The 24,506-nt window shown below is 37.3% G+C and overlaps 2 protein-coding genes and 2 long non-coding RNA genes across 4 annotated transcripts; 1 reads left to right on the top strand and 3 right to left on the bottom strand.

Annotated features, from left to right (window-relative positions):
• Positions 1–2,983: 2,983 nt before the first annotated feature.
• On the top strand, positions 2,984–7,958 carry LOC141335237 (uncharacterized). Its single transcript, XM_073840638.1, has 3 exons — positions 2,984–3,620; positions 6,071–6,355; positions 6,492–7,958. The coding sequence occupies exons 1-3, from the start codon at positions 3,059–3,061 to the stop codon at positions 6,839–6,841; spliced, it is 1,197 nt and encodes a 398-aa protein (XP_073696739.1). The 5' UTR covers positions 2,984–3,058; the 3' UTR covers positions 6,842–7,958.
• Positions 7,959–8,328: 370 nt separating this feature from the next.
• Positions 8,329–10,679, bottom strand: LOC141335239 (uncharacterized). The gene is made up of 4 exons (XR_012355605.1): positions 9,577–10,679; positions 9,335–9,393; positions 8,998–9,111; positions 8,329–8,876 (listed from the first exon to the last, which is right to left on the bottom strand). It is a non-coding gene; the product is annotated as an uncharacterized lncRNA (long non-coding RNA).
• A 646-nt stretch (positions 10,680–11,325) lies between these two features.
• On the bottom strand, positions 11,326–12,734 carry LOC141334344 (uncharacterized). Its single transcript, XR_012355547.1, has 4 exons — positions 12,564–12,734; positions 12,341–12,399; positions 12,006–12,116; positions 11,326–11,835 (listed from the first exon to the last, which is right to left on the bottom strand). It is a non-coding gene; the product is annotated as an uncharacterized lncRNA (long non-coding RNA).
• Positions 12,735–14,308: 1,574 nt separating this feature from the next.
• On the bottom strand, positions 14,309–24,127 carry LOC141335795 (uncharacterized). Its single transcript, XM_073841349.1, has 4 exons — positions 23,839–24,127; positions 21,207–21,291; positions 18,499–19,489; positions 14,309–15,079 (listed from the first exon to the last, which is right to left on the bottom strand). Exons 3-4 carry the CDS (start codon positions 19,450–19,452, stop codon positions 15,068–15,070), a joined length of 966 nt encoding a protein of 321 aa, XP_073697450.1. The 5' UTR covers positions 19,453–19,489; positions 21,207–21,291; positions 23,839–24,127; the 3' UTR covers positions 14,309–15,067.
• Positions 24,128–24,506: the final 379 nt, after the last annotated feature.

Here is a 24,506-nt window from a genome sequence, read left to right as displayed (position 1 = left end):
TCAACATAACTGGTACGAGTGTTTGTGTTACATTAGCATCATGATAATAAAACTGAATAACATGCATGTGTGTGTGTGTTTAAGCAAGTTTGTTAATGTCAGACATAGTAATTGGCCATAATAAAATTGAACTTAAACACTCAGTTTGTCTTTCTCTTCCAAGACCTAGGCATACTAAAATTCAAAGAAAACACATAAATAAAACCAAAAAAATTGCTTGGAGTAGGTAATAACATGTTTTATTGACATTACAACTAACCTTAAATCTTGTAGCCATGAACTAGCTTACCTTACAGCTAACAGCCAAAACATTAGCACTGACCACTTGCCTGAAAATATCTACACAAACACACAATAAACATAATTTGTTTATTTAAACGTTGATGAGTTTAACTACAAAGCAGGTACTGTCATTACAAAAAAAAAAGTTTAAAAAGTTTTTACCTCAAAATGAGTTTTTCTCCTCTAATATCTGCTGTGTCTGCCACAGGGCTCTATACTTCCTCACATGTGGAATAAGGACTAAACTGAGAATGTGTGAAGTAAATATGGTGATTCGTAACTTGTAAAGTGTTACAAATGACCCGTGTTACAACCATCCCTGGTCTCCCCCTACTAAGAGGAGATGACTGGTGTTTCTCAGCAGGTTTCCCACTGTCAATCCAAGTCAATTGAAGGGCCTCCGACACAGTCTATTATTTTTTCCTGTTGTACTCCTGCTGAAATGACAACAAATGTGCTTGTTTTCAAACTTTTTAAATGTGTATTTACATAGAGTAGAACTTCCACTGTACTAAAATAATGAATCATGCTTATTAAGTTAATCAGGTAAAGGAAACATATCATGAGACACCTTTGAAAAACACACAGCATAAAACATTTCATTGTTGCATGTTTTATTTTACATAATGCTGAAAAGAATGTTAGCTACATCATAATTTCGCAGTAAGATGTTATCTGTTCAATCAGACTTCTGCCACACCAACCCTGCTGTTCTTTTTACCTGTCAAGCAAAAAAAAAAAAAAGAGATGCAAGCTCAGCATCTGTTTTCAAACTGGGTTAGTTCACCCAAAAATGAAAATTCTGTCATTAATTACCTACCATGTTCAAGGTCGGTCCAGAAAGGTACCAAGAACATCGTTAAAACAGTCCATGTGACATCAGTGGTTCAACCGTAATTTCATGAAGTTATGAGAATACTTTTTGTGTGCAAAAAAAAAAACTAAAATAACAACTTCATTCAACAATTCTTCTCCACCCTAGCGCCATTTTGGAGAGCTATAGGAGAATTATTGAATTGTTGTTATTTTTTTTGTGCAACAAAAAATATTCTTGTAGCTTCATAAAACAGTTGAACCACATGGATTATTTTAACAATGGCCTTCCTACCTTCTGGACCTTGAACATGGTACCCTTGCTGTCTATGGAGGGTCAGAGAACTCTCAGATTTCATCCAAAATATCTTAATTTGTGTTCCAAAGATAAACATCTTATGGATTTGGAACAACATAAGGGTGAGTAATTAATGACAGAATTTTCATTTTTGGGTGAACTAACCCTTTAAGCTCTCACCTTCTTTCAGCGTAGAAAAATTCTTCTAGTTTCCATTTTCATTAAGTTTCTCTTGTTGTGGCTTTTTGGTCTCTTTATTTTTCTCTGTCCCCTATCACTTTTTTAGATATTTGGCTGCGTATGTTGTTGACAGATGTGATAAACATTTGTGACCCTGGACCAAATTTGTGACCCTGTCTTAAGTAGCATGGGTAAATTTGCAGCAATAGCCAAAAATACATTGTATGTGTTCAAATTTTAGATTTTTCTTTGATGCCAAAAATTATTAGGATATTAAGTAAAGATCATGTTCCATGAAGATATTTTGTAAATTCCTACCTTAAATATATTAAAACCTAATTTTTGATTAGTAATATGCATTGCTAAGAACTTCATTTGGACAACTAAAGCGATTTTCTTTAGATTATTTTCCTATCCTAACAAACCATATATCAATTGAAACTTATTTATTCAGCTTTCAGATAATTAAAAAAATTGATCCTTAAAACTGGTTTTGAGGTCCAGGGTCACATGCCTTCAAACTGACGATACTGACAGAACATGCCTCATCAGTTTGGTGTTTATTATTATTATTATTATTATTATTATTATTACAGATAAATTATACTAGGGCTGTCAAAAAGCTCTGCATGATATCTCAGTACAGTTATTTTACAGCTTATATTTTGCTAAGGCCCCCTAGTGGCCCCTCAGTCAAGAAGAACCACTGAGAGGGTGTGATTGTTTGGTACTGACATGAAAAGTTAGAATAGTGAGATGGTGATGTCTATAAACTAATGAAAAAAAACCTCTTTGATTTACAAACAGCTATTAAATACAATCAATGTGGTCATTTTATTGGGTAAATTATCACATTCACACATGCAGATAGAACAAATGTAAGCCACCCTTTACTTTATTTCTTCATGAGTTAAAACGAATAGGCCAAAAAGTTTAAAATACCAAAATAAATAAACAAATAAAAAAAGTAGAACGCCTGAAAACCTATTATCTAGGTCAAAATATTTACTATTTTAGTGCTGTCCTGATTTACATTTCTGTTAATGAGTCCATTCCATATAAGATATTGCTATATTTTCATGTTAGTAAATGTTAGTATGTTCTCTGTCCAACAGTGTATATTGCTATAAAAAAGAAAAATAAATACATTAAAAAATACAACGTGTTTGCCGGACTACCTTGTTTCCCGGAGTTTTATTTAGTTAATTTATATTAGACGTTTTACCAGTATTAACGAGAGTTAATTTTATGTTTTATATGTATTTTGCTTGTTTAATTTTTAGCGGTTGAATGAGTTCCACTAAAAATAAAGTACAAATAACTACAAGTGTTCAGTTGTTTTAACTGCATGCAACGAAGGAAACTTTTTGGTTGGCCAACTACAAAAACAATCGCCACTTCAGCGTTATCCAGTGAGCGGTGCACTTCGTCTCTTCTTGAGATATTTAGAATATTGTCGAAAAGTTATTTTAAACGAGAAAGGAAATGGAGGTAAACGGCGGTCCTGCAAATCCCGCAGTGATTGCTGACGTATCGTTCTCGTTTCAAGACGAACTGACTGCGACCCTGCAGAACGCGCTCGGCGTTGCGGTTGAGATCGCCGTTGCGGAGATCACCAGACTGCTGGACAGAGCGCTCCGAGACGTGCAGGGCAAGATTCAAGAGGCTCTGCAGGACAACAGTGCGCTCAAGTTTAGGCTACAAACAGCTGAAACACAACTTTCTAATGTGTGCGGTCGCCTTAATCAACAGCCACAGAGACTGGAAGATTTCCCCATCGGTAGTACGAATCAGTTGGTGACAAACCCTCCACTCAGCTACAGTAGGGTTCAGCGCGGGTGTCGACAGTTAAATAATCTTAATGTCGGGCAACAAACCGAGCCCGCTGTAAACTCGGAACTTGATTATGAGATATGTGGATCCAAGGAAATTAATGTATTCCAGCGAGGCTTAGTCTGTGGGAACCCCCATGGAGGCGCGTCCGCTCAGACTTTAAACTCGGACTCGCTTGAAGACTCAACGCGCTATAGAATAGGCGACATAAATGGTAAGATATTTGATGTTTGAGGACGATTAAATGAGTACGTTTAGGCTTAAACCACTTAAAATGACAGACTGCCAATGATTTCGAAATGGCAACCGCCTCTGTAACACCTGGCACATTTTGGCTTCATGTTTACTCTTTACTTGTGCATTTCCCACAGCCATAACTGTGGTCCCGTCGCAGTCGTGCTACCCATATATACAAATTTTAAGTCAAAAGTTTACATACACCTTGCAGAATTTGGAAAATAGTAACTATTTTACCAAAATAAGAGAGATCATACAAAATGCATGTTGTTGTTTTGTTTAGTACTGACCTGAATAAGATATTTACATAAAAGACGTTTATATATAGTCCACAAGAGCAAATAGTTGCATTTACAAAACTGACCCTGTTCAACAGTTTACATACACGTGATTCTTAATACTGTGTTGTTACCTGAATGATCCACATCTGTTTTTGTTTACGAGTCCCTTGTTTGTCCTAAACACTTAAAGGGATGGTTCGGAGTAGAATTGACTTCATTGCTATGCACTCCGAAGCCCATGTAAATACCCCATCCGAAGTTTTTTTTTTACCTTAGTCAAACATTTATGGAGATATTAGAGTTTTACGAATTGCTTGTTACAGGAGTGAATGGTACATGTGATGTATCTCGTAAATTGCACCACTAAACGTGCAAGTAATCTTACCAAACTTGTACAGTAGTGTAAATAGATTATGTACTCACAAAACGCTGCATCAGAACATTTGTAAGTCCACCATGAGTGTTTTAAAAACACGTTTTAGCCGATCCCTACTAGTCTCAAAAACTACAAATGGCGACACGTCGACGTCACTTCCCTGGTTTGAAAAAAGCACGTAAAAGTCCTCCTACAAGTTGACATGTACACAGATGTAGTAGGAGGAGGAGTAACAAGCAATTCGAAAAACTCTTAATATCTCCATAAATGTTTGACTAAGGTAAAAAAAAACTTCGGATGGGGTATTTAGATGGGCTTCGGAGTGCATAGCAATGAAGTCAATTCTACTCCGAACCATCCCTTTAAACTGCCTGTTAAACTGCTACTGAAATCATTTAGGTCCCACAAATTCTTTATTTTTTCAACTAAAGGGGGAAGAAGATCAGGGTAAATTTAATTTATTTTTTCTTCTGGGAAACATGTAAATATCTTCTGTAGCTTCTGAAGGCCAGTACTAAATGAAAAAAGGTATTAAGACAAAATAAGAAAAATGTACACATTCATTCTGTTCAAAAGGTTTCACCCCCAGCTGTTAATGCATTGTGTTTCCTTATGAAGCATCAGTGAGCGTTTGAACCTAATAGTTGCATGTGAGTCCCTCAGTTGTCCTCAGTGTGAAAAGATAGTTCTCAAAAACTATACATTGTTAAAAATGGTTCATATACACAAAAATGATGAAAAAACAAAGAATTTGTGGGACCTGAAGGATTTTTTCTGAAGATCAGCGGGCATTTTTACTATTCAGGACAAACAAGGGACTCATGAACAACTGTTACTAAAAAAAAAAAAAAAAAAAAAGCTGTGGATCATTGAGGTAACACAGTATTAGGAATCAAGTGTTTGTAAACTTTTGAAAGGGATAATCTTTTCAAATGTAACTATTATTTTCTCTTGTGGACTATATGTAAGCATATGTGACCCTGGACCACAAAACCAGTCTTAAGTCGCTGGGGTATATTTGTAGCAATAGCCAAAAATACATTGTATGGGTCAAAATTATTGTTTTTTCTTTTATGCCAAAAATCATTAGGAAATTGAGTAAAGATCATGTTCCATGAAGATTTTTTGCAAAATTCCTACTATAAATATATCAAAATGTAATTTTTGATTAGTAATATGCATTGTTAAGAACTTAATTTGGACAACTTTAAAGGTGATTTTCTCAGTATTTTGATTTTTTTGCACCCTCAGATTCCAGATCTTTAAAAGTTGTATCTCGGCCAAATATTGACCTATCCTAACAAACCATATATCAATAGAAAGCTTATTTATTGAACTTTCATATGATGCATACATCTCAGTTTTGTAAAATTTAACCTTATGACTGGTTTTGTGGTCCAGGGTCACATATGTTATGTCAGAGGTCAGTACTAAATAAAATATAACATGCATTTTGTATGATCTCTCTTATTTTGGTAAAATAATTAACATTTTGCAGATTCTACAACTTTTGACTTCAACTGTACACTCATGTGACAGTGTTCAAGTTCAAGTACATGATTGTTGCCCTGATGGTGTTTTGTCTTTGTATGACACTCTGTCCTGTCTGTACATGAGTACTGGTCATGTTTTATGGACCGGCCACTTATGATGAACTCTGACTCATTATGTGGCTTTCTAATGTACAACCTGTATTATCATGGTTGTTATCAGTACATTTTAAGTTAAAAAGTAGATTTTGATGATTTTAAGAAAATGCTTCCTTTTCAGACATCAAGAATGAGCAAGACAGTGTGGCCAAAACTGATCAGGCATTTGCTGGGACAGTAGCAAGTGTGCTGAGTGAAGAGTCATCCCTTGAAGTGGCTGTAAAGGTGGAGAAAGAGGAGGCTTATGATGACCCAATCCCAGTGTCCATCTCTGTAGTGGAGGAGCCTAACTCAGACAGCCTTTCTCTGGCTCAGTCTCAACTACTGGAAGACTGGAGACCTCAGCCATTGCAGTCAGAAAGCTGCCAATCAAGCATGCACTGCCAATCCACCAACCAACCCCTAGGTAAGTACTGTATAAGTAATATGCCATGCAAGTGAGCCTTATGTTAATTTGCAATGAGTACAATTATAGCCTGATTAATCCATTTAAGCATATGCCATTATACAATTATGTAGTCTTTCCTTTTCTCTACCTCTAGACATGGATTTCCTTTCATCCTCAAGCTCTGGCCAACAAACCCACTTCCCAAAGCTCCACAACAACATTCACAAGGGTCCCGAGCGTCATGCATTTCCCCCCGGCCGAAACCTTTACCGTTGTGGCCTATGTGGGCGAGACTTTAACCGTAAGCACCATCTCAAGATCCATCAGAGGATCCATACAGGAGAGAGGCCGTACACTTGCTCCATCTGCAGCGCACGCTTCCGTCACGCATTGACACTTAAGCGCCACTCCCGCCTCCATACAGGAGAGAAACCTTATGGTTGTGATCAGTGTGGGAAAAAGTTTCGAAATGATGGTGGATTGAAGGTCCATCAGTGTTCATGAAAACAGTTGTATAAATGCACAATTTATGGTAGTCGTGTGTTGCAGGATGAATCAAATATATAGGTCAGGAACTGAAAGGTTATTAAAGGGAGAGTTCACACAAAAATTAAACCTCTGTAATCATGTTCAGAGTAACTTTGGTTATTTTTGAAACACAAATTAAGAAAATTGTATAATATGAACCGCTTTATGATGACTTGCACATACATAGAACATCACATTTGGTAAACAAAGAAGCTCAAAATGTGTGTGATGTGTGGGAACCAATGAGGTTAGTTGTGACATATACACAAGCTTCCATGTTTATCATATGTGACCCTGGACCACAAAACCAGTCTTAAGTAGCACCGGTATATTTGTAGCAAAAGCCAACAATACATTGTATAGGTCAAAATTATAGCTTTTTCTTTTATGCCAAAAATCATTAGGATATTAAGTAAAGATAATGTTCCATTAAGATATTTTATAAATTTACTACCATAAATATATCAAAACTTGATTATTGATTAGTAAATGCATTGCTAAGAACTTAATTTGGACAACTTTAAAGGTGATTTTGTCAATATTTAGATTTTGCACCCTCAGATTCCAGATTTTCGAATATTTTAGCCAAATATTGTCCTAACAAACCATACATTATTGGAAAGTTATTTAATGATGTATAAATCTTTATTTCAAAAAACCGACCCTTACAACTGGTTTTGTGGTCACACATGTGATGCACTTTATGTATGTGCATTTATATGTTTAATCCACAAGATTTAGATTGATCCGCTTAATTCATGTGGCCTTTGTGACCTTTTTGGATCTTCTAAGTTTCCTAGACTCTCAAAATATGTTAATTTGTGTTTTAAAGATTAACTAAAGTGTTACGGGTTTGAAACGATATGAGGGTGAATAAAATAATATTAATTTTTGGGCAAACAATCCCTTTAAGATGATATTCCTGGATTTACCCCTGAAATGACTGTCCTTGCTTTGTCAAATTGGATATTGATTGTATCTTAATGCCTTTCAAAAATGTCTTTCTTTTCCTAAGATTTAAAGTGCCTGACAATAGGACCCTGAATCTTGACAATGTAAGACTTTAAATTCTAATACAGTTAGACTGAATCTCCTCCTGAATCTCTGATTATTGGATCCAGTCTCTTTACCAGATCCCGTCAATAAACATCTGTTTTGTCTGTTATCCAAAACTGTCAGCAGAGTTTGAAAATTGTATTTTGTATTATACCCAAAACCTTATTAACTAAAAGTCTTCTAAAAACCTGAGAGGTTGACAGAGGAATGACGTGAAATGCTTGAAAACGTGAGATGACGTCATAACTGAACAAGGTTTATGTAACAATCTAAAGGCTGGAATATACTACAAGACTTTTGCCCCAATTTACCCCCACCGATTTACAGTCTGGAGAACTTAAGTGTAAGTGAGTCAGGTATATGCTTGGCGTAGATTCAAAGCACAGGGAAAAAAATGGGATCAGTGAAATATTTCTTTTGTATATTGAATCAGTTTGTGAAAATAATTCTGTTACTTCTTACTTCTGTATAGCAATTGACAAATCATGCGTTCACTTTATAGACAATGGTGTCCAACTCTGGGAGGAATCTGTGTTCATGATTGTGGTGACATAAATCTCTGTCTTTCTGCTCTTGGCTTTGTGCAAGTTAGTTTCCAGTAGTTTTCTTTATTCTTGCTACAATTATCTTGCAGGCAGATGAAACAGAAATGGTGACGGCATGATGTGCATCTTACATACTTGCATCCTTTTTCATGCATAATCAGATTATGACACTTGGGACAGGCTCTGAACATTGGACATCCAAGCACCTTGCTCTGTGGATCAGATACAACTTCACAGGTTAGCAGTGTGGAGATGAGGGGGCACAGCTTGTTGGTGCAGGCAGCAGAAGTGCAGGGGTAAAGGCAGGAGCCACACAGGAGCTGAGCGTTTGGGCATCGAGTGCACTGAAGAAGGTTACCAGAGGTACCTTTTATGCATGAAGGTTTAAGTGAAGAGAAACAAACCGGGCACTTTGGAAGAATATAAGAAATGAGTGGAAATTAATAAAGATTATCAACTTCATGACACTATGTTGAGTTTGGTTCAGATGCAGCTGATGATAATGAAATGAAGTTAATATGCAGTGCTTACTGTGTTTGTAGGATCTAGATGGTTTCCTTCTTCCTTAGATACAGAAGTCTTTACGGATTGGTTATTCATTATTGATTGAGTTTGAGAAGGATAAGAAGAAGGTTCCTTCACAGACTAGACAAAAGATACAAATGACTAACTTGATCAGTTTAATCAGTGACTTAACCAATAGCACTTTCAGCATTAGTGCTCCATGAGGCATGACTGTCTTAATGCTGAACTGCTATTATTAAACCACTTTTTACGGATCTCTTATATGGTATTTTAAGATGCAACATTATAGTTATAAGTTACAAGCTAACAACAAAATGTAGGCCTATTTAACACGTGTTCTCACCTTTAAAGCAATGTCCTCCTGGCTGATATCACCAGGCAAATCGCACACCTGTGAATTTCCTACGGAGCAATGAAATGTATTTAACATAAGTGTTCTCACCTTTAAAAAAATGTCTTGTATTATAACGTTTTAAATGTGCAATAAGAATAACTGCGTCGTACTATTCTCAGGACAAATTGAAAGTGAAAGTCAGTTTTCAGTGGTTGAGGATATATTTCTAAATAGGTTTGTCGACAACTTACCATTCTTTCCTCTTTCGTTCCACCGTATAACTGTCTTTCTCACGCTTCTCAACTATTCCTTTTTCGTGTTTACACATGCATTTTTCGCACCTTTCTTTCTGGTTTTTCTAGTACGTTTCATCTGATCTGTTTGAGTGAGATTATTTTAAATGCCTCGCTGGAAATATCTGTGCCGTGCTGTCGATCTGTTCTGTGTGAGAATGAAAGTGCGACAGCATACCAGGAAACTCACAGCTGAACTCTGGAAAGTTCTGGAGATTTATGACATAAGTAAACTTTTAGTAGTTTGAAATATTTTGCGTTTTTGTCAATCAAAATATACAGTCCATAATAAAATCCATAGTGTTCAAAACGGATATTGAAATTTGGTTGTGTAAACTGTCTGAGATTCATAAAAAAAAAACAATGTTACTGTTTCTTTGAAATAAGATAAAATGTGAAATACTTGACCTCTGCTGAGTTACAGTTGAGGTCAAACGCTTACATACACCTTGCAGAACCTGCAACATTTTAATTATTTTACCAAAATAAGAGGTATCATACAAAATGCATGTTATTTTTTTATCTAGATCAGGGGCCTCATTTATAAAACTTTCTTACGCACTGATTTGATCTTAGAGTGTTCGTACGATCAAATCCACGTCAAAGATCTGTACTTTGACGTGGAAAAGTACTTATCTCCACATCAGATTCCAGCTTGGCGTACGACCGTTTCCTTGTGGTAATGCCTGGTATTGCAGATAGTTCAGCCTCACTATAATTTGATTTCTTGCGCTCCTTTTTACTTGCCATTGTCACAGAGTTTTTGCTTTAGGAATGAGCTAATTTTATATGTTAACTAATTAAGCAGGGGCGTTTCGACGGCGGAACATTCAGCTGCACACAATTCCACGATCATTTGTGATTTATAACCGAATGACTGGCGTACGCACGGATTTCGTGGTACGTTCGTTTTCTCTGAATCGCTCTTACGATCGAATCAGAAAAGTTCTTAGATAAAATCAAGGATGGTTTCTACGCAAGTCTTTATAAATGAGGCCCCTGACCTGAGTAAGATATTTTTCACAACTTGGAAAAATATGCATGAATCGGTGGGTGGGGCTAGACAGGCAGCGATGTAGAAGCAGGCGTTGACCTTCTTCCGTGGAGGCAATGTTTAGCCACACTATTCACTGCAAAAATGCTTTTCTTATTTAAAATATATGTCTTGTTTCTAGCCAAAATATATAATAAGAAAAAAAATTCTTAAATGAAGAAGGATTTACTAGACGAGTAAAAATTATTGTCTTGTTTTTAGAAAAAAAAATCACAAACAAAAAAAAAATGTGTTTTTGCTTGAAACAAACAAAACGATCTGCCAGTGGGGTAAGAAAAATAATCTTGTTTTTTGTTTGAAATAAGATTTTTTTCTTACCCCATTGGCAGATTATTTTGCTTGTTCTAAGCAAAAACTCAATTTTGAATTGTTTTTTCTGAAAATAATTTTTACTCGTTTAGAAAATCTTTCTTGATTTAAGAATTTTTAGATATTTTAGCTAGAAACAAGACAAAAACTCTAGGAAAAGCATTTTTGCAGTATTGCATTAGTGGCACATTGCACAACTATTGTATAGTACAATGTCAATGTAAAAAAAAAATCAAGGGAATTTTAGTTTCTCAGTACATGACCCTTTTAAGTGATAAGATTGCTGACATTTTAGGTATACAATAAGTAGAAACTAGTAGTAGTAAGTTACACAGATAAAATAGTTTCAACTAGTGCTACTTTATTAAAGTTTACTTGAGTTGTTTGTTGAGTTGTTATGCTTATATTTCTTTTGTATACTGAATCAGTTTGTGAAATTAATTCTTTAACTGATTAAGTCTGTATAGCAATTGATAAATCTTCCATTTGCTTTAATACTATCCAACCTTGGGAGGAATCTCTGTTCACGACTGTGTTGAAATAAATCTCTGTCTTTCTGCTCTTGGCTTTTTGCAAGTTAGTTCAAAGTAGTTTTCTTCATCCTGGCTACAATCATCTTGCAGGCAGATGAAACAGAAATGGTGAAAGCATGATGTGCATGTTACAAATTTGCATCCTTCTTCATGCATAATCAGATTATGACACTTGGGACAGGCTCTGAATGTTGGACATCCAAGCACATAACTTAGTGGATCGGATACGACTTCACAGGTTAGCAGTGTGGAGATGAGGGGGCATAGGTTGTTGGTGCAGGCAGCAGAAGTGCAGGGGTAAAGGCAGGAGCCGCACAGGAGCTGAGCGTTTGGGCATTGAGTGCAGGTTTGAGTGCAGAGAAACAAACAGAGAAACAAACAGGGCACTTTGAAAGAATGCAAGACATGGGTGGTAATTAATAAAGATTTTGACACTGTTTGGTTCAGATGCAGCTGATGATAATGAAATGAAGTTATTATATGGTGCTTACTGTGTTTGTGGGTTCTAGATTCTTTCCATCTTTCTGAGATCCAGAAGGCTTTATGGATTGGTTATTCATTATTGATTGAGTTTGAGAAGGAAGAGAAAGCTCCTTCACAGACTAGACAAAAGATACAATGACTAATTCAATCAGTTTAATCAGTGACTTAACCAAAAGCACTGCCAGCACTAACGCCCCATGAGGCATGACTGTCTTTATTTACATTTACATTTTACATTTTTAAACAGCTTCTTTCAGATCTTTTATATGTTTGACTGGTACTTTATGATGCAGCATTATAGTATAAGCTAACAATAAAATGTATTTAACATAAGCGTTCTCACCTTTAAAAAAATGTCTTCCTGGCTGAGATCAACAGTCAAATCGTACACCTTTGAATTTCCTACAGAACAATAATTGGCAGTTTTTTGGGTATTATAATGTCTTAAATTTGCAATAAGAATAACTGCATCGTACTATTCTCAGGACAATGTAAAAGTAATTTTTCAATGGTTGTGGATATATATACAATTCAAAATGTATAAAAGGTCAATAAACAACAAATACCAGCTCCCATTGTTGTCCTTCCTCTTCCGTTCCACTGTATAACTGTCTTTCTCACGCTTCTCTGTTTGCACCTGCAATTTTCTGTTTTATTTATGTTTTTTCTAGTACGTTTCATCTGATCTTTTAGAGTGAGATATTTTAAAAATCCTCACTGTGAATATCTGTGCTGTGCTGTCGATCTGTTCTGTGTGAGAATGAAAGTGCGACAGCATCTGTTTACCAGGAAACTCACGGCTGAACTCTGGAAAGTCCTGGAGATTTATGACATATAGTAAACCTTTAGTGATTTTATATCTATTGTGATTTTGTGAATTAAAATATACAGTCCATAACAAAATCCATAATGTTCCATTGTAAACATAAATTGATATTTGGTTGAGTAAACTGTCTGTGAAATTCATAAAATAAACATTTAAAATCAGATAATATTTGAAATACTTGACCTTTGCTATTAGGTCAAAAGTTTACATACACCTTCAAGAATCTGCAAAATGTTAATTATATTGCCAAAATAAGAGGGATCATACAAAATGCATGCTATTTTTTTTATTTAGTACTGACCTGAATAAGATATTTTACATAGAAGACATTTACATATAGTCCACAAGATAATTGATTTATAAAAATGACCCCGTTCAAAAGTTTACATACCGTACACTTGATTCTTATAACTGTGTTGTTAACTGAATGATCCACAGCTGTGTTTTTTTGTTTAGTGATAGTTGTTCATGACTCCCTTGTTTGTTGTGAACAGTTAAACTGCCCGCTGTTCTTCAGAAAAATATTTTAGGTCCCACAAATATTTTAGGTCCCAAAAAATATTTTAGGTCCCATTTTTTGTGTATTGGAACCTTTTCCAACGATGACTGTATGATTTTGAGATCCATTTTTTTTACACTAAGGACAACTGAGGGACTCATATGCAACTATTACAGAAGGTTCGAACACTCACTGACTCTCCAGAAGGATGACGATGCATTAAGAGCCAGGGATGTAAACTTTTGAACAGGATGAAAATGTGTACATTTTTTCTTATTTTGCCTAAAAATCAAATTGACAGAAGGTACAGAAGATACTTACAGGTTTCACAGAAAATAAAATAAGTTATACATTTACCCTGATTTTCAATTTCAAATATGACAAACAAAGGGCTCCTGAACAACTATCACTAAAAAAAACAACAACTTAATCATTCAGGTAACAACAGTATTAAGAATCAAGTGTATGTAAACTTTTAAAAATTTAACTATTTTCTCTTGTGGACTATATGTAAATGTCTTTTATGTGAAATAACTTGTTCAGGTGTGTAGTAAATAGAAAAAAAAAACATGCATTTTGTATAATCTCTGTTATTTTGGTAAAATAATTAACATTTTGCAGATTATGCAAGGTGTATGTAAACTTTTGACTTCAACTGTGTGTCCACTATTCTTAGTAAATGAATTAAATAAAATAGTGTGAGGATATAACTGTTTTAGGAAAGGTTATATTTTAGCCTTTGCCAAGAAACCCCCTGGGATCACACAGCACTAGTAGTAGCAGATTCTGCAAGGTGTTTGTAAACTTTTGCCCTCAACTGTATATATGCATAGTTCTTAAAAATAATAAACATGTTTTAGCTGGTCAGAACATTACAATAATTAAAATATATTAGCATTCGGTTTTAATGTAAATCATGAGTTTGTTACTGTACTTGTTAGATTTCCTCTTTTGTTTATATAAAGCTTAAATACTTCATCGACGAAACTGAGAGGTATCCCGCCAAACAGGTTTTCTTTCAGAGGGCATGCCTGTACTGAAAAGTCAAACATTTGTTTCTGTATGAAAAATTCTTTACTCACACAATTAAACACTTGAAAACAAGCGGTACATTTGTAAGATTTAAAGCTACTAGCTTGAAGCCACTAGACATTAATTTTCAAAAACACAAAACAATAAAAAGCTAATGTAACAAATCATTATTAACAATAGCCATTATTTTGTAGGCACCCAAAGCTAAATACTTAGCCTGCCACCATGCACATAGTGTGGGGAACACATATGTAACAAAATTCATCCTCTTATGCACCAGTCCATCAAGCTTCTCCCACTCCTGTAAACACGCTGATATATGTGTGGAAGAGACTATAAATCTGGTTCTAATCTTCTGTCTTCAACTGAAACCCCATTATGTCTGATGGTCCTTATGTGGGGCTGTAAATATTGACCTCTTTTGAATCATGAATAGAATACTCTCTTTGTTTGTACTGTATGTGCATGCATATTGTATGCTTGTGTGTTTCTGCATGTCCAGTTCTGCCTTTTTTTCTGCCTTCACAACATCAGTCAAGTCTGGCATCCTCCCTAAGATCTGAACCCAAATGTGTTTAATGTGTTTGACCTCCCTATAGTCCTGCCAGCAATACCACTTTAGCCAGTCACAACAAAAGAAGGCCTCTGATGATAAGATTTCATATGATGTGAACTGTTTGCCAAAAGCAGTGCTCACTCAGTACTTCTGCACATTAGTTTGGTCTCTGTGAAGATAAGAAAAAAATACATAATTAATTACTTAAAAAGAACTAAAAAAAAGAGAAATTCTGCCATCATTTACTCATTCTCATGTTGCTCCAAACCTATATGAACTTCTGTTAAACACAAAAGAAGATATTTCAAAGTGAAAAAAAGCAGACTCCTGCCTGCGTCAGAACCACCACATGTATGCATCGTGATACTTTCGTAAACGTGTGTCGAAGACTGACACAGAAGAGAAGAAATTGTTGAAAAAGTCATTATTTTTGTTTTCTTTGTGCACAAAAATGATTTTTGTAGCTGATGTCAACCACTGGACTATTTTAAAGGGGTAATCGGATGCAAAACTAACTTTTACATGTTGTTTGAACGTTAATGTGTGTTGGCAGTTTGTGTACACAACCACCCTACAATGACAAAAATCCACCCAGTGGTATTTTTTTAATCTTTAAAAGTAATATCCCCTTTTTAAAATCAGATTATTCTTAGCTTCTTGTCGTTGTGACGAAACACAGTTGATTGACATGAGCGTCTTACCTTAGACCTGCCCTCACCGAGCTGAAACAGTCCGAATATTAGGGGTGGGAATCTTTAGGTACTTCACGATCCGATCCGATTCCGATTCTGGGAGCCACGATCCGATTCCAAAACCATTCTTGATCTACATTTTTCCCCAATTAATTCTTCTGTTGTGCAATACAAGTTTACAATTTAAAAAACATGTAAAATTGCAGTTTCTATGCTTTTTGTTTATAGTTGAAATCTCTGTAAAAGTAGGTGTGTCAATCTTCACTGGTTTCAAGATTCAATTTAATTACTGTTTTCATTTTCAACTAAATATCACAATGCTCACATTCTCAGTTTTCAATAGTACTGCACATGGCTACATTTTCATATACGTTTTATATCAAATTTATTTTGTGCCAATTTTACTTTATTTTTTAAATTATATAAGCAAGGTACTTTTTAAAACAATTATTTAAAATAAGTGTTCTTTAGGTATCTGAAAGTTTACAGACAATAGTTTTTTTTTCCTCAGCATTACTGCCGTTTTATTATTACTGATGAGATCATAAACAGGCAGCTTTAACAGGCTGCATAATGCACAGCAGTGGCGAGCAGTGACTTTTTTTTTTTTTTTTTTTTTTTTTGCTAAAACCACCAGTAATACCAAAAATAATAATTATTTAGAAACCAATAAAATCAGAGATGAAATCATACTTTAATATTTCCCCTTTTTCCTGTCCATTGAGAAATTATGATAATATACAGTTAGGATGTTTTTTTTTCATTTGATTTAGTCGAGTAAGTTGTGCATCAAACACAATATGATTTTCGGCAATCAGGATCTGGCAGCAGCGTGTTTTTTTCTGCTTGGGCGAGTGCTTCGCGGACAGCTTACCCTGCGAATGAAATCATGCGCATGCCAGCGAAACCGAGAATGCGCATGCAAGTGCATTTAACCGCATCTGCAATCGAGCTTTAGGTCGAACAAACACAAAGCGCACGCGAAAGTCAGTCAGTGCACGAGCTTTGTGCATCTAATTGTACTGCATTCCAGACGGCAGAAATGAAAGCATAAAGCATAAGTAAAACATGGCGGGTGGAAGCACACAATGTCAAGCAGTGCGCACGTGTCTCGCAGTGCAAATTCAGTGCAATGAAGCCTGCAGCGTCTCTAGCGCACACACGTGCCATATGCGGGGAAAAAAACAAGCTCAGAATCGATTCTGAAATATTAGGAATCGATTCAGAATCGTTGAAGAGAGAATCGCGATGCATCGGAGAATCGTTTTTTTCTCCCACCCCTACCGAATATGATTCAGGTGCAGAGGAAGACTCTAATTGAGCGATTGAGGTGTTCTGTTGTTGGATGTAATAATGAACATAGCAGTAGTCATTTACTCCCGACATATGAGCAGCTTAAGAGGCAGAGGACAACATTACTTTCGTTTTTAAAAGGAAAGCGCCGATCCTGATCTACATATGCATTTATGTTCGTGTGAATCATACGGTGGCCGACAGAGGCCAACGCGCTGCAAACAAGAAAACACATGCAAACAGAAAAAAACGACAACAAATTAAGAAAACATCTTCATCAGTTTGACAACACAGACGCTGCAAATCCTCGCAACGCAAACACAAATACGGAAACGCGCTGCAAATTCTCACAACACAACCAAACTCAGAAACGCGCTGCGAACACACGAAGGCGCTGCGAACACACGAACGTGCTGCATATAGCACGGACCACAACGGAAATGTTTTAGGGGGACCTCAAAAAGTGACGAACCCATCTGGGACCTGATTATTTTGTTCAGTGGCTGTTGGTCAGAGCAGAGGTGTTATCGGTGAACTATCACCTTTTAGTGATAGTATAGTATCACTTAAAGGTGATAGTGATATAAATAATCAGGTAATATAGTGATATAAATAATCAGGTCCCAGATGAGTTCGTCACTTTTTGAGGTCCCCCTGAAACATTTCCGTTGTGGACCGAGCTATATGCAGCACGTTTGTTAGTTTGCAGCGCCCTCGTGTGTTCGCAGCGCGTTTCTGAGTTTGGTTGTGTTGTGAGAATTTGCAGCGCGTTTCCGTATTTGTGTTTGCGTTACGAGGATTTGCAGCGTCTGTGTTGTCAAACTGATGAAGATGTTTTCTTAATTTGTTGTCGTTTTTTTCTGTTTGCATGTGTTTTCTTGTTTGCAGCGCGTTGGCCTCTGTCGGCCACCGTAGAATCATTCGTGATGCAGCTTCACCCACAGCAGAAGTGAGTATAAGGGTTTTTTATGCATCTTTGCAAATGGCCTTTCTTAATAATGTTCTTGTTGGCAAGTTTCTCCGATAAACACGGCTAAAGGCAGCTAAACGTAGCTAAATGCGGCTAAAGTAAACAATACAGCTCATAATCCCTCAGCAGAGAGGGGCAGGCGAGCAGAGCTCATTTGCATTTAAAGGGCCCATGCGATAAAATGAGCTGATATTTTGCAGAGCTGATTTTGACAAGGTAAAAGGGTGTTTTTTTACACTACTACTGAGAATTTTTAACCAAAGTATATTATAGACTTTTCATTAAGACTCTAAAGAATCATATGAACTTGTGGAAAATGGGCATCCGATGACCCCTTTAACAATGTCCTTACTATCTTTCTGGGCCTTGAACGTGGTAGTTGCATTGCTGACTATACAGGGTCAGAAATCTCTTCCATCTAAAATATCTTAATTTGTGTTTTGAAAATGAATGAAGCTTTAACAGGTTTGGAACGACATGAGGGTGAGTAATTAATGACAGAATTTTCCTTTTTAGATGAGCCAGGTTACATAAAGAGAATACAGTTGTGTGTCACAAAAGAACGTGAGAATTTGTGTTGGGTGTAATCATTCTCTATAAATAGTTGGTTTATTTACAGTTAGCATTAGTCACCTTATCTCTATGGCTCCGCTGGTGAGCCCTGAACTGCTCAGGGTTTGTGAACATCTGTTGGCAGAATGGGCAGACCGACTCTGGGAGGGTATTCCACGGTACCCGTCCAACCGATTCTGGAGAGTTTAATTGTTCTTCCAGTTGATCTGCCTTTGTCCAGTGCTTCTGCTTGTCAGTGTGGACCATGTTAATAACCGACGGTCTGTCATTTCTCACCACTGCTGCGTCGCTATGAGATCCAGAACCAGTTTCTGATCTGGATCCATAATCTGATTGTAAAGCAGCTTCTGGTTTAGGGATCTTAGAGGACCTTATAGGTGCGTTACCTTTCTCTAACCTCTGTGGCACCTCTGAGGTGTAGTCGTGTTGAAGCCTCTCCTTCCTACCTGAGACTGAGGTGTGTGTGTCTCTTGGGAAAGAAAATGCTGTAACTCTACTCCTGTCATCGTTGTTTTGATCTTCTGCCCTTAGGTTATTTTTCACAGTCCCAGATTGAGAGGGCCTCTTCTGCAACCCAGAGCCATCATGTTTCCCCTCTGTGTTAAACCTGACCAGCCCTGCACTCCAGCTTTCTAACGGAGGCACGGACAGCTGCTGAATGCAGTGGTGGAGAGATGGGTAGTCCACATATTTAAACTTGGGTACCTTTTCTTTAGGGCTGGCAGGCCTGTAGTTCGGTGCCTTTGCCAGTGAGCAGGATCCCAGCCAACCATTCAGCGGAGGCACTGAAAGCTGCTGGATGCACTGGTGCAGAGAAGGGAAATCCACATATTGGAAACGAGGCACCTTGCGAGGAACATCACAAAGATCGTCTTTTCTCACACGCATTTGTGTCGAGGTCTCAGGGACGCCCTGCTCGTTCCTGACCGCTCTATCCTCTGTGTCACACTCTGCTGAGGCGGAGCGCTTGGCGTTGCCACCTCCATCTGGAGGCAAATGCCTCATGTCCTCCATCCCTCTGACTTCACAATGGTGCTTTCGTCTCCTGTGACTATAAAGAGATATAAAATGTGATGATCTCATGAAAAATATTCGGGATAGTCAACTTAAAAATGAAAACTTTGTCATTAATTACTCACCCTCATGTCATTCCAAACCCATAAAACAAATTAAGATTATTTTGATGAATTCCGAGAGATTTTTTGACTCTGCATCAATGCAACTAACAATTTCAAGACCCAGAAAGGTAGTAAGGACATGGTTAAAATAGTCCATGTGACATCAGTGGTTCAATTGTAACTATATGCAGCTTCGGGAATATTTTTTGTGCACAAAGAAAACAAAAATGACAACTTTATTCAACGATTTCTTCTCTTCTGGTACAGTGTGTCGCCATTAAAAGAAATACCATGAAAGTACGCATGTATTGCACCTTGTTTACAAGCAGAGGAATGCACACGCATACGCCGTGGTACTTTCAGTAATGGCACCTACGTTGACACGGAAGAGAAGAATTGTTGAACAAGATCATTATTTTTGTTTTCTTTGCACACAAAAGCATTCACATAGCTACATAAAATTAAGGTAGAACAACTGATGTCACATGGAGTATTTTATCGATGTCCTTACTACCTTTCTGGGCCTAGAAAGTGTCAGTTGCATTGCTGTCTATGAAGGGTCAGAAAGCTCTCGGAATTTCATCACAAATATTTTATTTTCTGTTCTAAAGATGAACGAACGTCTTATGGGTTTGGAACAACATGAGGGTGAGAAATTAATGACAGAATTTTCATCTTTGGGTGAACTATCCCTTTAAGTGTCTATATCAGTTCTGTAAGAAAGGACTAGTTCTGACTGAGATTATCTTTTCAAGAATATTGTGGATTTAGCATTTATGGCAAAAAGTTGTGGTCAAATGAGTGAAATTTCAGCGAAAAAAAGGTTGCGCAGTCAAACATACACAAAAGTCACTTTCAAACAAAGTAGTTTTGTGTTGGTCAACTTGGTGGATTTCACCTGCAAAATTTCTCCAAGCAGAAGTAAATGTGACTGCACCTTAATGTTAATTATCACAAAAAATGATTTAGACTCGTCCCTGGTTTTCTTTACAAAAAAAAGTAAAAAGGATTTTATGACTAGGAACTTACTTCATTTTATAAGTGCACTAAGCACTTACATTAATTCTTGTGTTAAATCAGTTTTACATTTGCTTTAGGGCTTTATGATGAACAGCTTTATGTATTAATAGCAAAAAGGTTGTAAAACTGGATACAGCTATGGTTTTGTGGCTGTACTGTTGAAACTGTGGGTATTTTAACGTTTCCCAGATTGATCCCATTCATTTCCATTGTACTGTAAATGTTTTACTGTAACCTAGATTTTTGCCTTTTTAAGAAAAAAGGAAACACATTTTATTTTTATATTCATGTTATTGTTTTGTGGTAATCACCAATATGCCACAAGTGCCACTGATTGAGCTTAACTTTTATTAAACCCAGAATACTCTTTTGAAGAATATTTTGTTCACTTAGCAACTCAGCAGGAATCAACATGACTTTTTCTTTTGTGAAAAATAACCCAGTTATGGTTTAACGAAACTGTAATTCAGTCTCTAAACATTCGGGGACAAACAAATAATTACAGATGTGGGTTGATCCTTATTACATTGATTAAATGGAAAGGCTTTCTTTAGGCATTCATGCCTTGATATATGAAACAGGCTTCCACATGTACACTGGGACCAGACCCTTTAAAAGAATACAACTCACCCTCACTGCACTCCTTGAGGGGGTGTGGATTTCACACCGTGTGGGTGGGTGGACGGCTGGGTGGGTTTGCTCTCCACAGGCCAGGCTGGGAAAATGATAATAATAACCAGATTAAAAAAAAAAACTCTGAGATGGCAGTACACATAACTGTGTGAGCACTAGAGAAAGTGTCTATGTGTGCGTTTGTGTTGGTCTGAGTTGCTCTGGTAGCCCTGTGCCATGGGTATAAATAGCTCTGCAGGTATGGAGTAAAGGAGAAAAGTAGGTCAGCTTCAGACTGATCGCCTTCTCCAGGGGGCCCAAAACAAAATATCTGTCACACACGCACACACACAACACTACAGTCTTCTCTTTCTGTATTCACTATGGTCAAAACCAAGAACACCCAATACTGCCACACAAAAGCCTAGGAGCAGCCCAGCCCACCCTGACTTCAGATCACAACACAAAGAAACTGACACTGCCTCACTCCCCATGTGTAATCAACAGGTGAAGAGATGTACCACCTGGTTAGCCCACAAGCTGATTATGTTTTTTTCTGATCTAGCACCAGTATCACACAACCACACCCCAAGCATTATCTACAGAGAAATTAAAATGTACACAAACAAAATTGCTCTAATATTAGAAAAGATTAAATGGGTCATGACATGAGAAACCAAATTTCCATTGATCTTTTGACATAGATCCTAATATGCTTAATACATCCTGCAAGTTTCACAACTTAAAATGTCCCCATCTTCAATAAAAAAGCATTTATATAATAACCCTCAGAAAATGGCTCATTTGGATCTGAGGTGCGAAGTGACATCACCCATACAGTCGTTTAAATAAACGCTGTCTACAGCGCAAGACATTGATGAATAGTCATCTTCTCACCATAGGTCCCGCCCACTGGCATTCAGTCGATTAACAACTGATCACTTGATCACGCTGAATGTAAGTGTCACATTGCGTCAAAAGCCAATAGAAATTACAATCACTGCTGCTATCTTGGCTACACTGGATACAGTATACAGATGTACGTTCACTTTATGACAGAGTCCACGTGCTTAAGTCTGTCATCAATAGGGCAAATGGAGAGAAAGAATGTTCGCTTTGACGCGTTTGGTTTAAACAGCTCGTTTGCGTCTTTGTACAGATTTCAGAAGGATCCTAGCATAAGGAACAAGTGCATAGTTTATTTTTAATGGCATCCCAGTTCGTGTCTGAGGATTTTGTTTTGTAAACAAGGCACAGTGTTAAAGAGAGAGTTCACAAAGAAACATTTGTTGAAAGACAAAGAGGTACTAGATCTGACTGCAGCTGCATCACAAACTGTAAGTAAATGGTTTCCTAATGCTTTGTCTGGAAATAATAGTTTTATTTTGATCATGTTATCAAAACACTCACATGCAATAGCGAGGGGGCGGGAGTTGATACAGGAGGTAAGACAGCTTACGGCACTTCCCATTCATTCCTATAGTAACACTTTCTCCAATAGTAAGTAATACAGACCCTCTCATCTCCCTATAGTTAGACAATCTCTGCTGACAAGCCTTAAAGGACACGCCCCATAAAACAGGTAGTTTTAGACAGAGGGTCAGAATGAGGCTTGAAAATAATTTTTCCACATATTTTTATTTTTTTATTTTTTGTGCAAATACTTTATTAACATTATAAGTAAACCTCAAGGGACATATTTAAAAAAAATCCATGTCATGACCCCTTTAATGTCCCAGTCCAGCCTGTGCTGAGTGAAAAAGCTCATGCTGTGTTTAGTAAATATTTCCTGTTTATTGAGGGTTGTAGTCAATATAGAGACTACAGGGCTGATTGTAGGTGTAGGTTTCAGCATATATAAATATATATGTGTCAAACTAGAAATGTGTCATGACACGCAAATACTTAGAATAAAAACTTTTGATACCTTGTTAGCATTTGAAACGGCAAATTGGATAAATGTAACATTTCTTTCTTCTCTTTCATATTTCTAAAAGACCCCGAACATTGCCTGGCACAGAGAGAAAAACACACACACTGTAGAACCCGCCCTGGAACCGTGCCGGGCGTGGGGGATAATAACCGTGCTCCACATTCACACTCGCTGTGTTGTTCATGAGGAACTGGGTCACGCGCCGTGGCCTACATTTTTAAGGTTTGTTGTCTTCGGCTTTTTTCCCCTCCCCACATTTATTTGGGCTGGCCCCGCCCTCGTTGCCTGAGCAGTGCAACGGGGGTTGGGGAAGAGCGGCGGTTCGCACAGTTTGAAGCTGAGAGCCCGAGCGCTGCCAAGCAGTTAGATGCGCCCTCGCAACATGTAGACAAACAGAGCATTCACACGCGCGTGACAGCAGAACAGTGCGCGAGCCAGCGAGAAATTTGCGCGTGCTGACACAACGAGCTAATACAGAAAGATGCGCCTGTCTGTAAACACGTTCATTTGACTTCTTATTAAACCCCCAGCGAAACATTACACCTGTCATGGATAGCACAATAGAACTATAAGCTCATTCAGACAACTGTTGTTACAAACCTACATTACGTACTACAAGGTGACAACAATAATTCAGATATTAACAAATATCAGTTTTGATTAAACATTTGAATGTATCAGATACAATTTACACATTTCATGTTGCCAGAGGTTTACCTTATGTTACCGTAGTAGTCCGAGGAGGTCCGTGAAGTGCATGTCAAATGAGTTCTCCGTCGGAATTGTGTTCGTCTTATTTCAAAGAAGAAAGAGCTTTATCATTTAGGCTACACATAAGGTAAAAGCAAAACATAAGGAGATTATTTCTCTCTGGTCAAAAGAAGGCGTTTGCTTTCTTGAAGGACTATTTAAACTTCCTCAGTCTGAAAAAAGTGAGCAAGAGGGCACGATATTATTTATCCTGTGTTACTATCAACGACACTTTACCAGAAACAGTTCCTTAATGTGTAAAATGTGGTTTGGCTCTAGGAGCCGCTATTCGGATTCTGATAGAGGGAGACGAAAGCCAATCATAGTTTGGTCACGCTTCATGACACACCCATGGACTCCGCCTCACTCGCGTATCTTTATCCAATCAACGAGCTGCTTTCTGAGAAGTGGGCGGAGCCAGCATGTCCTAGTTCTAGGCGAATTATAATTCAGCTCAGACTCCGTTTACTCGAGTCACCCGAGCGCGAGTTGACACCCAATCCTCCGCGCGTCTTTATCAATCAGTCATATTAGCCCTGACATATGCACGCAAAACAGAGATGTAGGCTATTTCCTTCTTTTAAAATCACACGGATATATAAAAAGTTTAAAATAATAATAATAATCCATCTTGC

This window comes from Garra rufa, chromosome 5, assembly GCF_049309525.1.
Source record: "Garra rufa chromosome 5, GarRuf1.0, whole genome shotgun sequence".
Lineage (NCBI taxonomy): Eukaryota > Metazoa > Chordata > Actinopteri > Cypriniformes > Cyprinidae > Garra > Garra rufa.
This window is presented reverse-complemented; position numbering and strand designations above follow the sequence as displayed.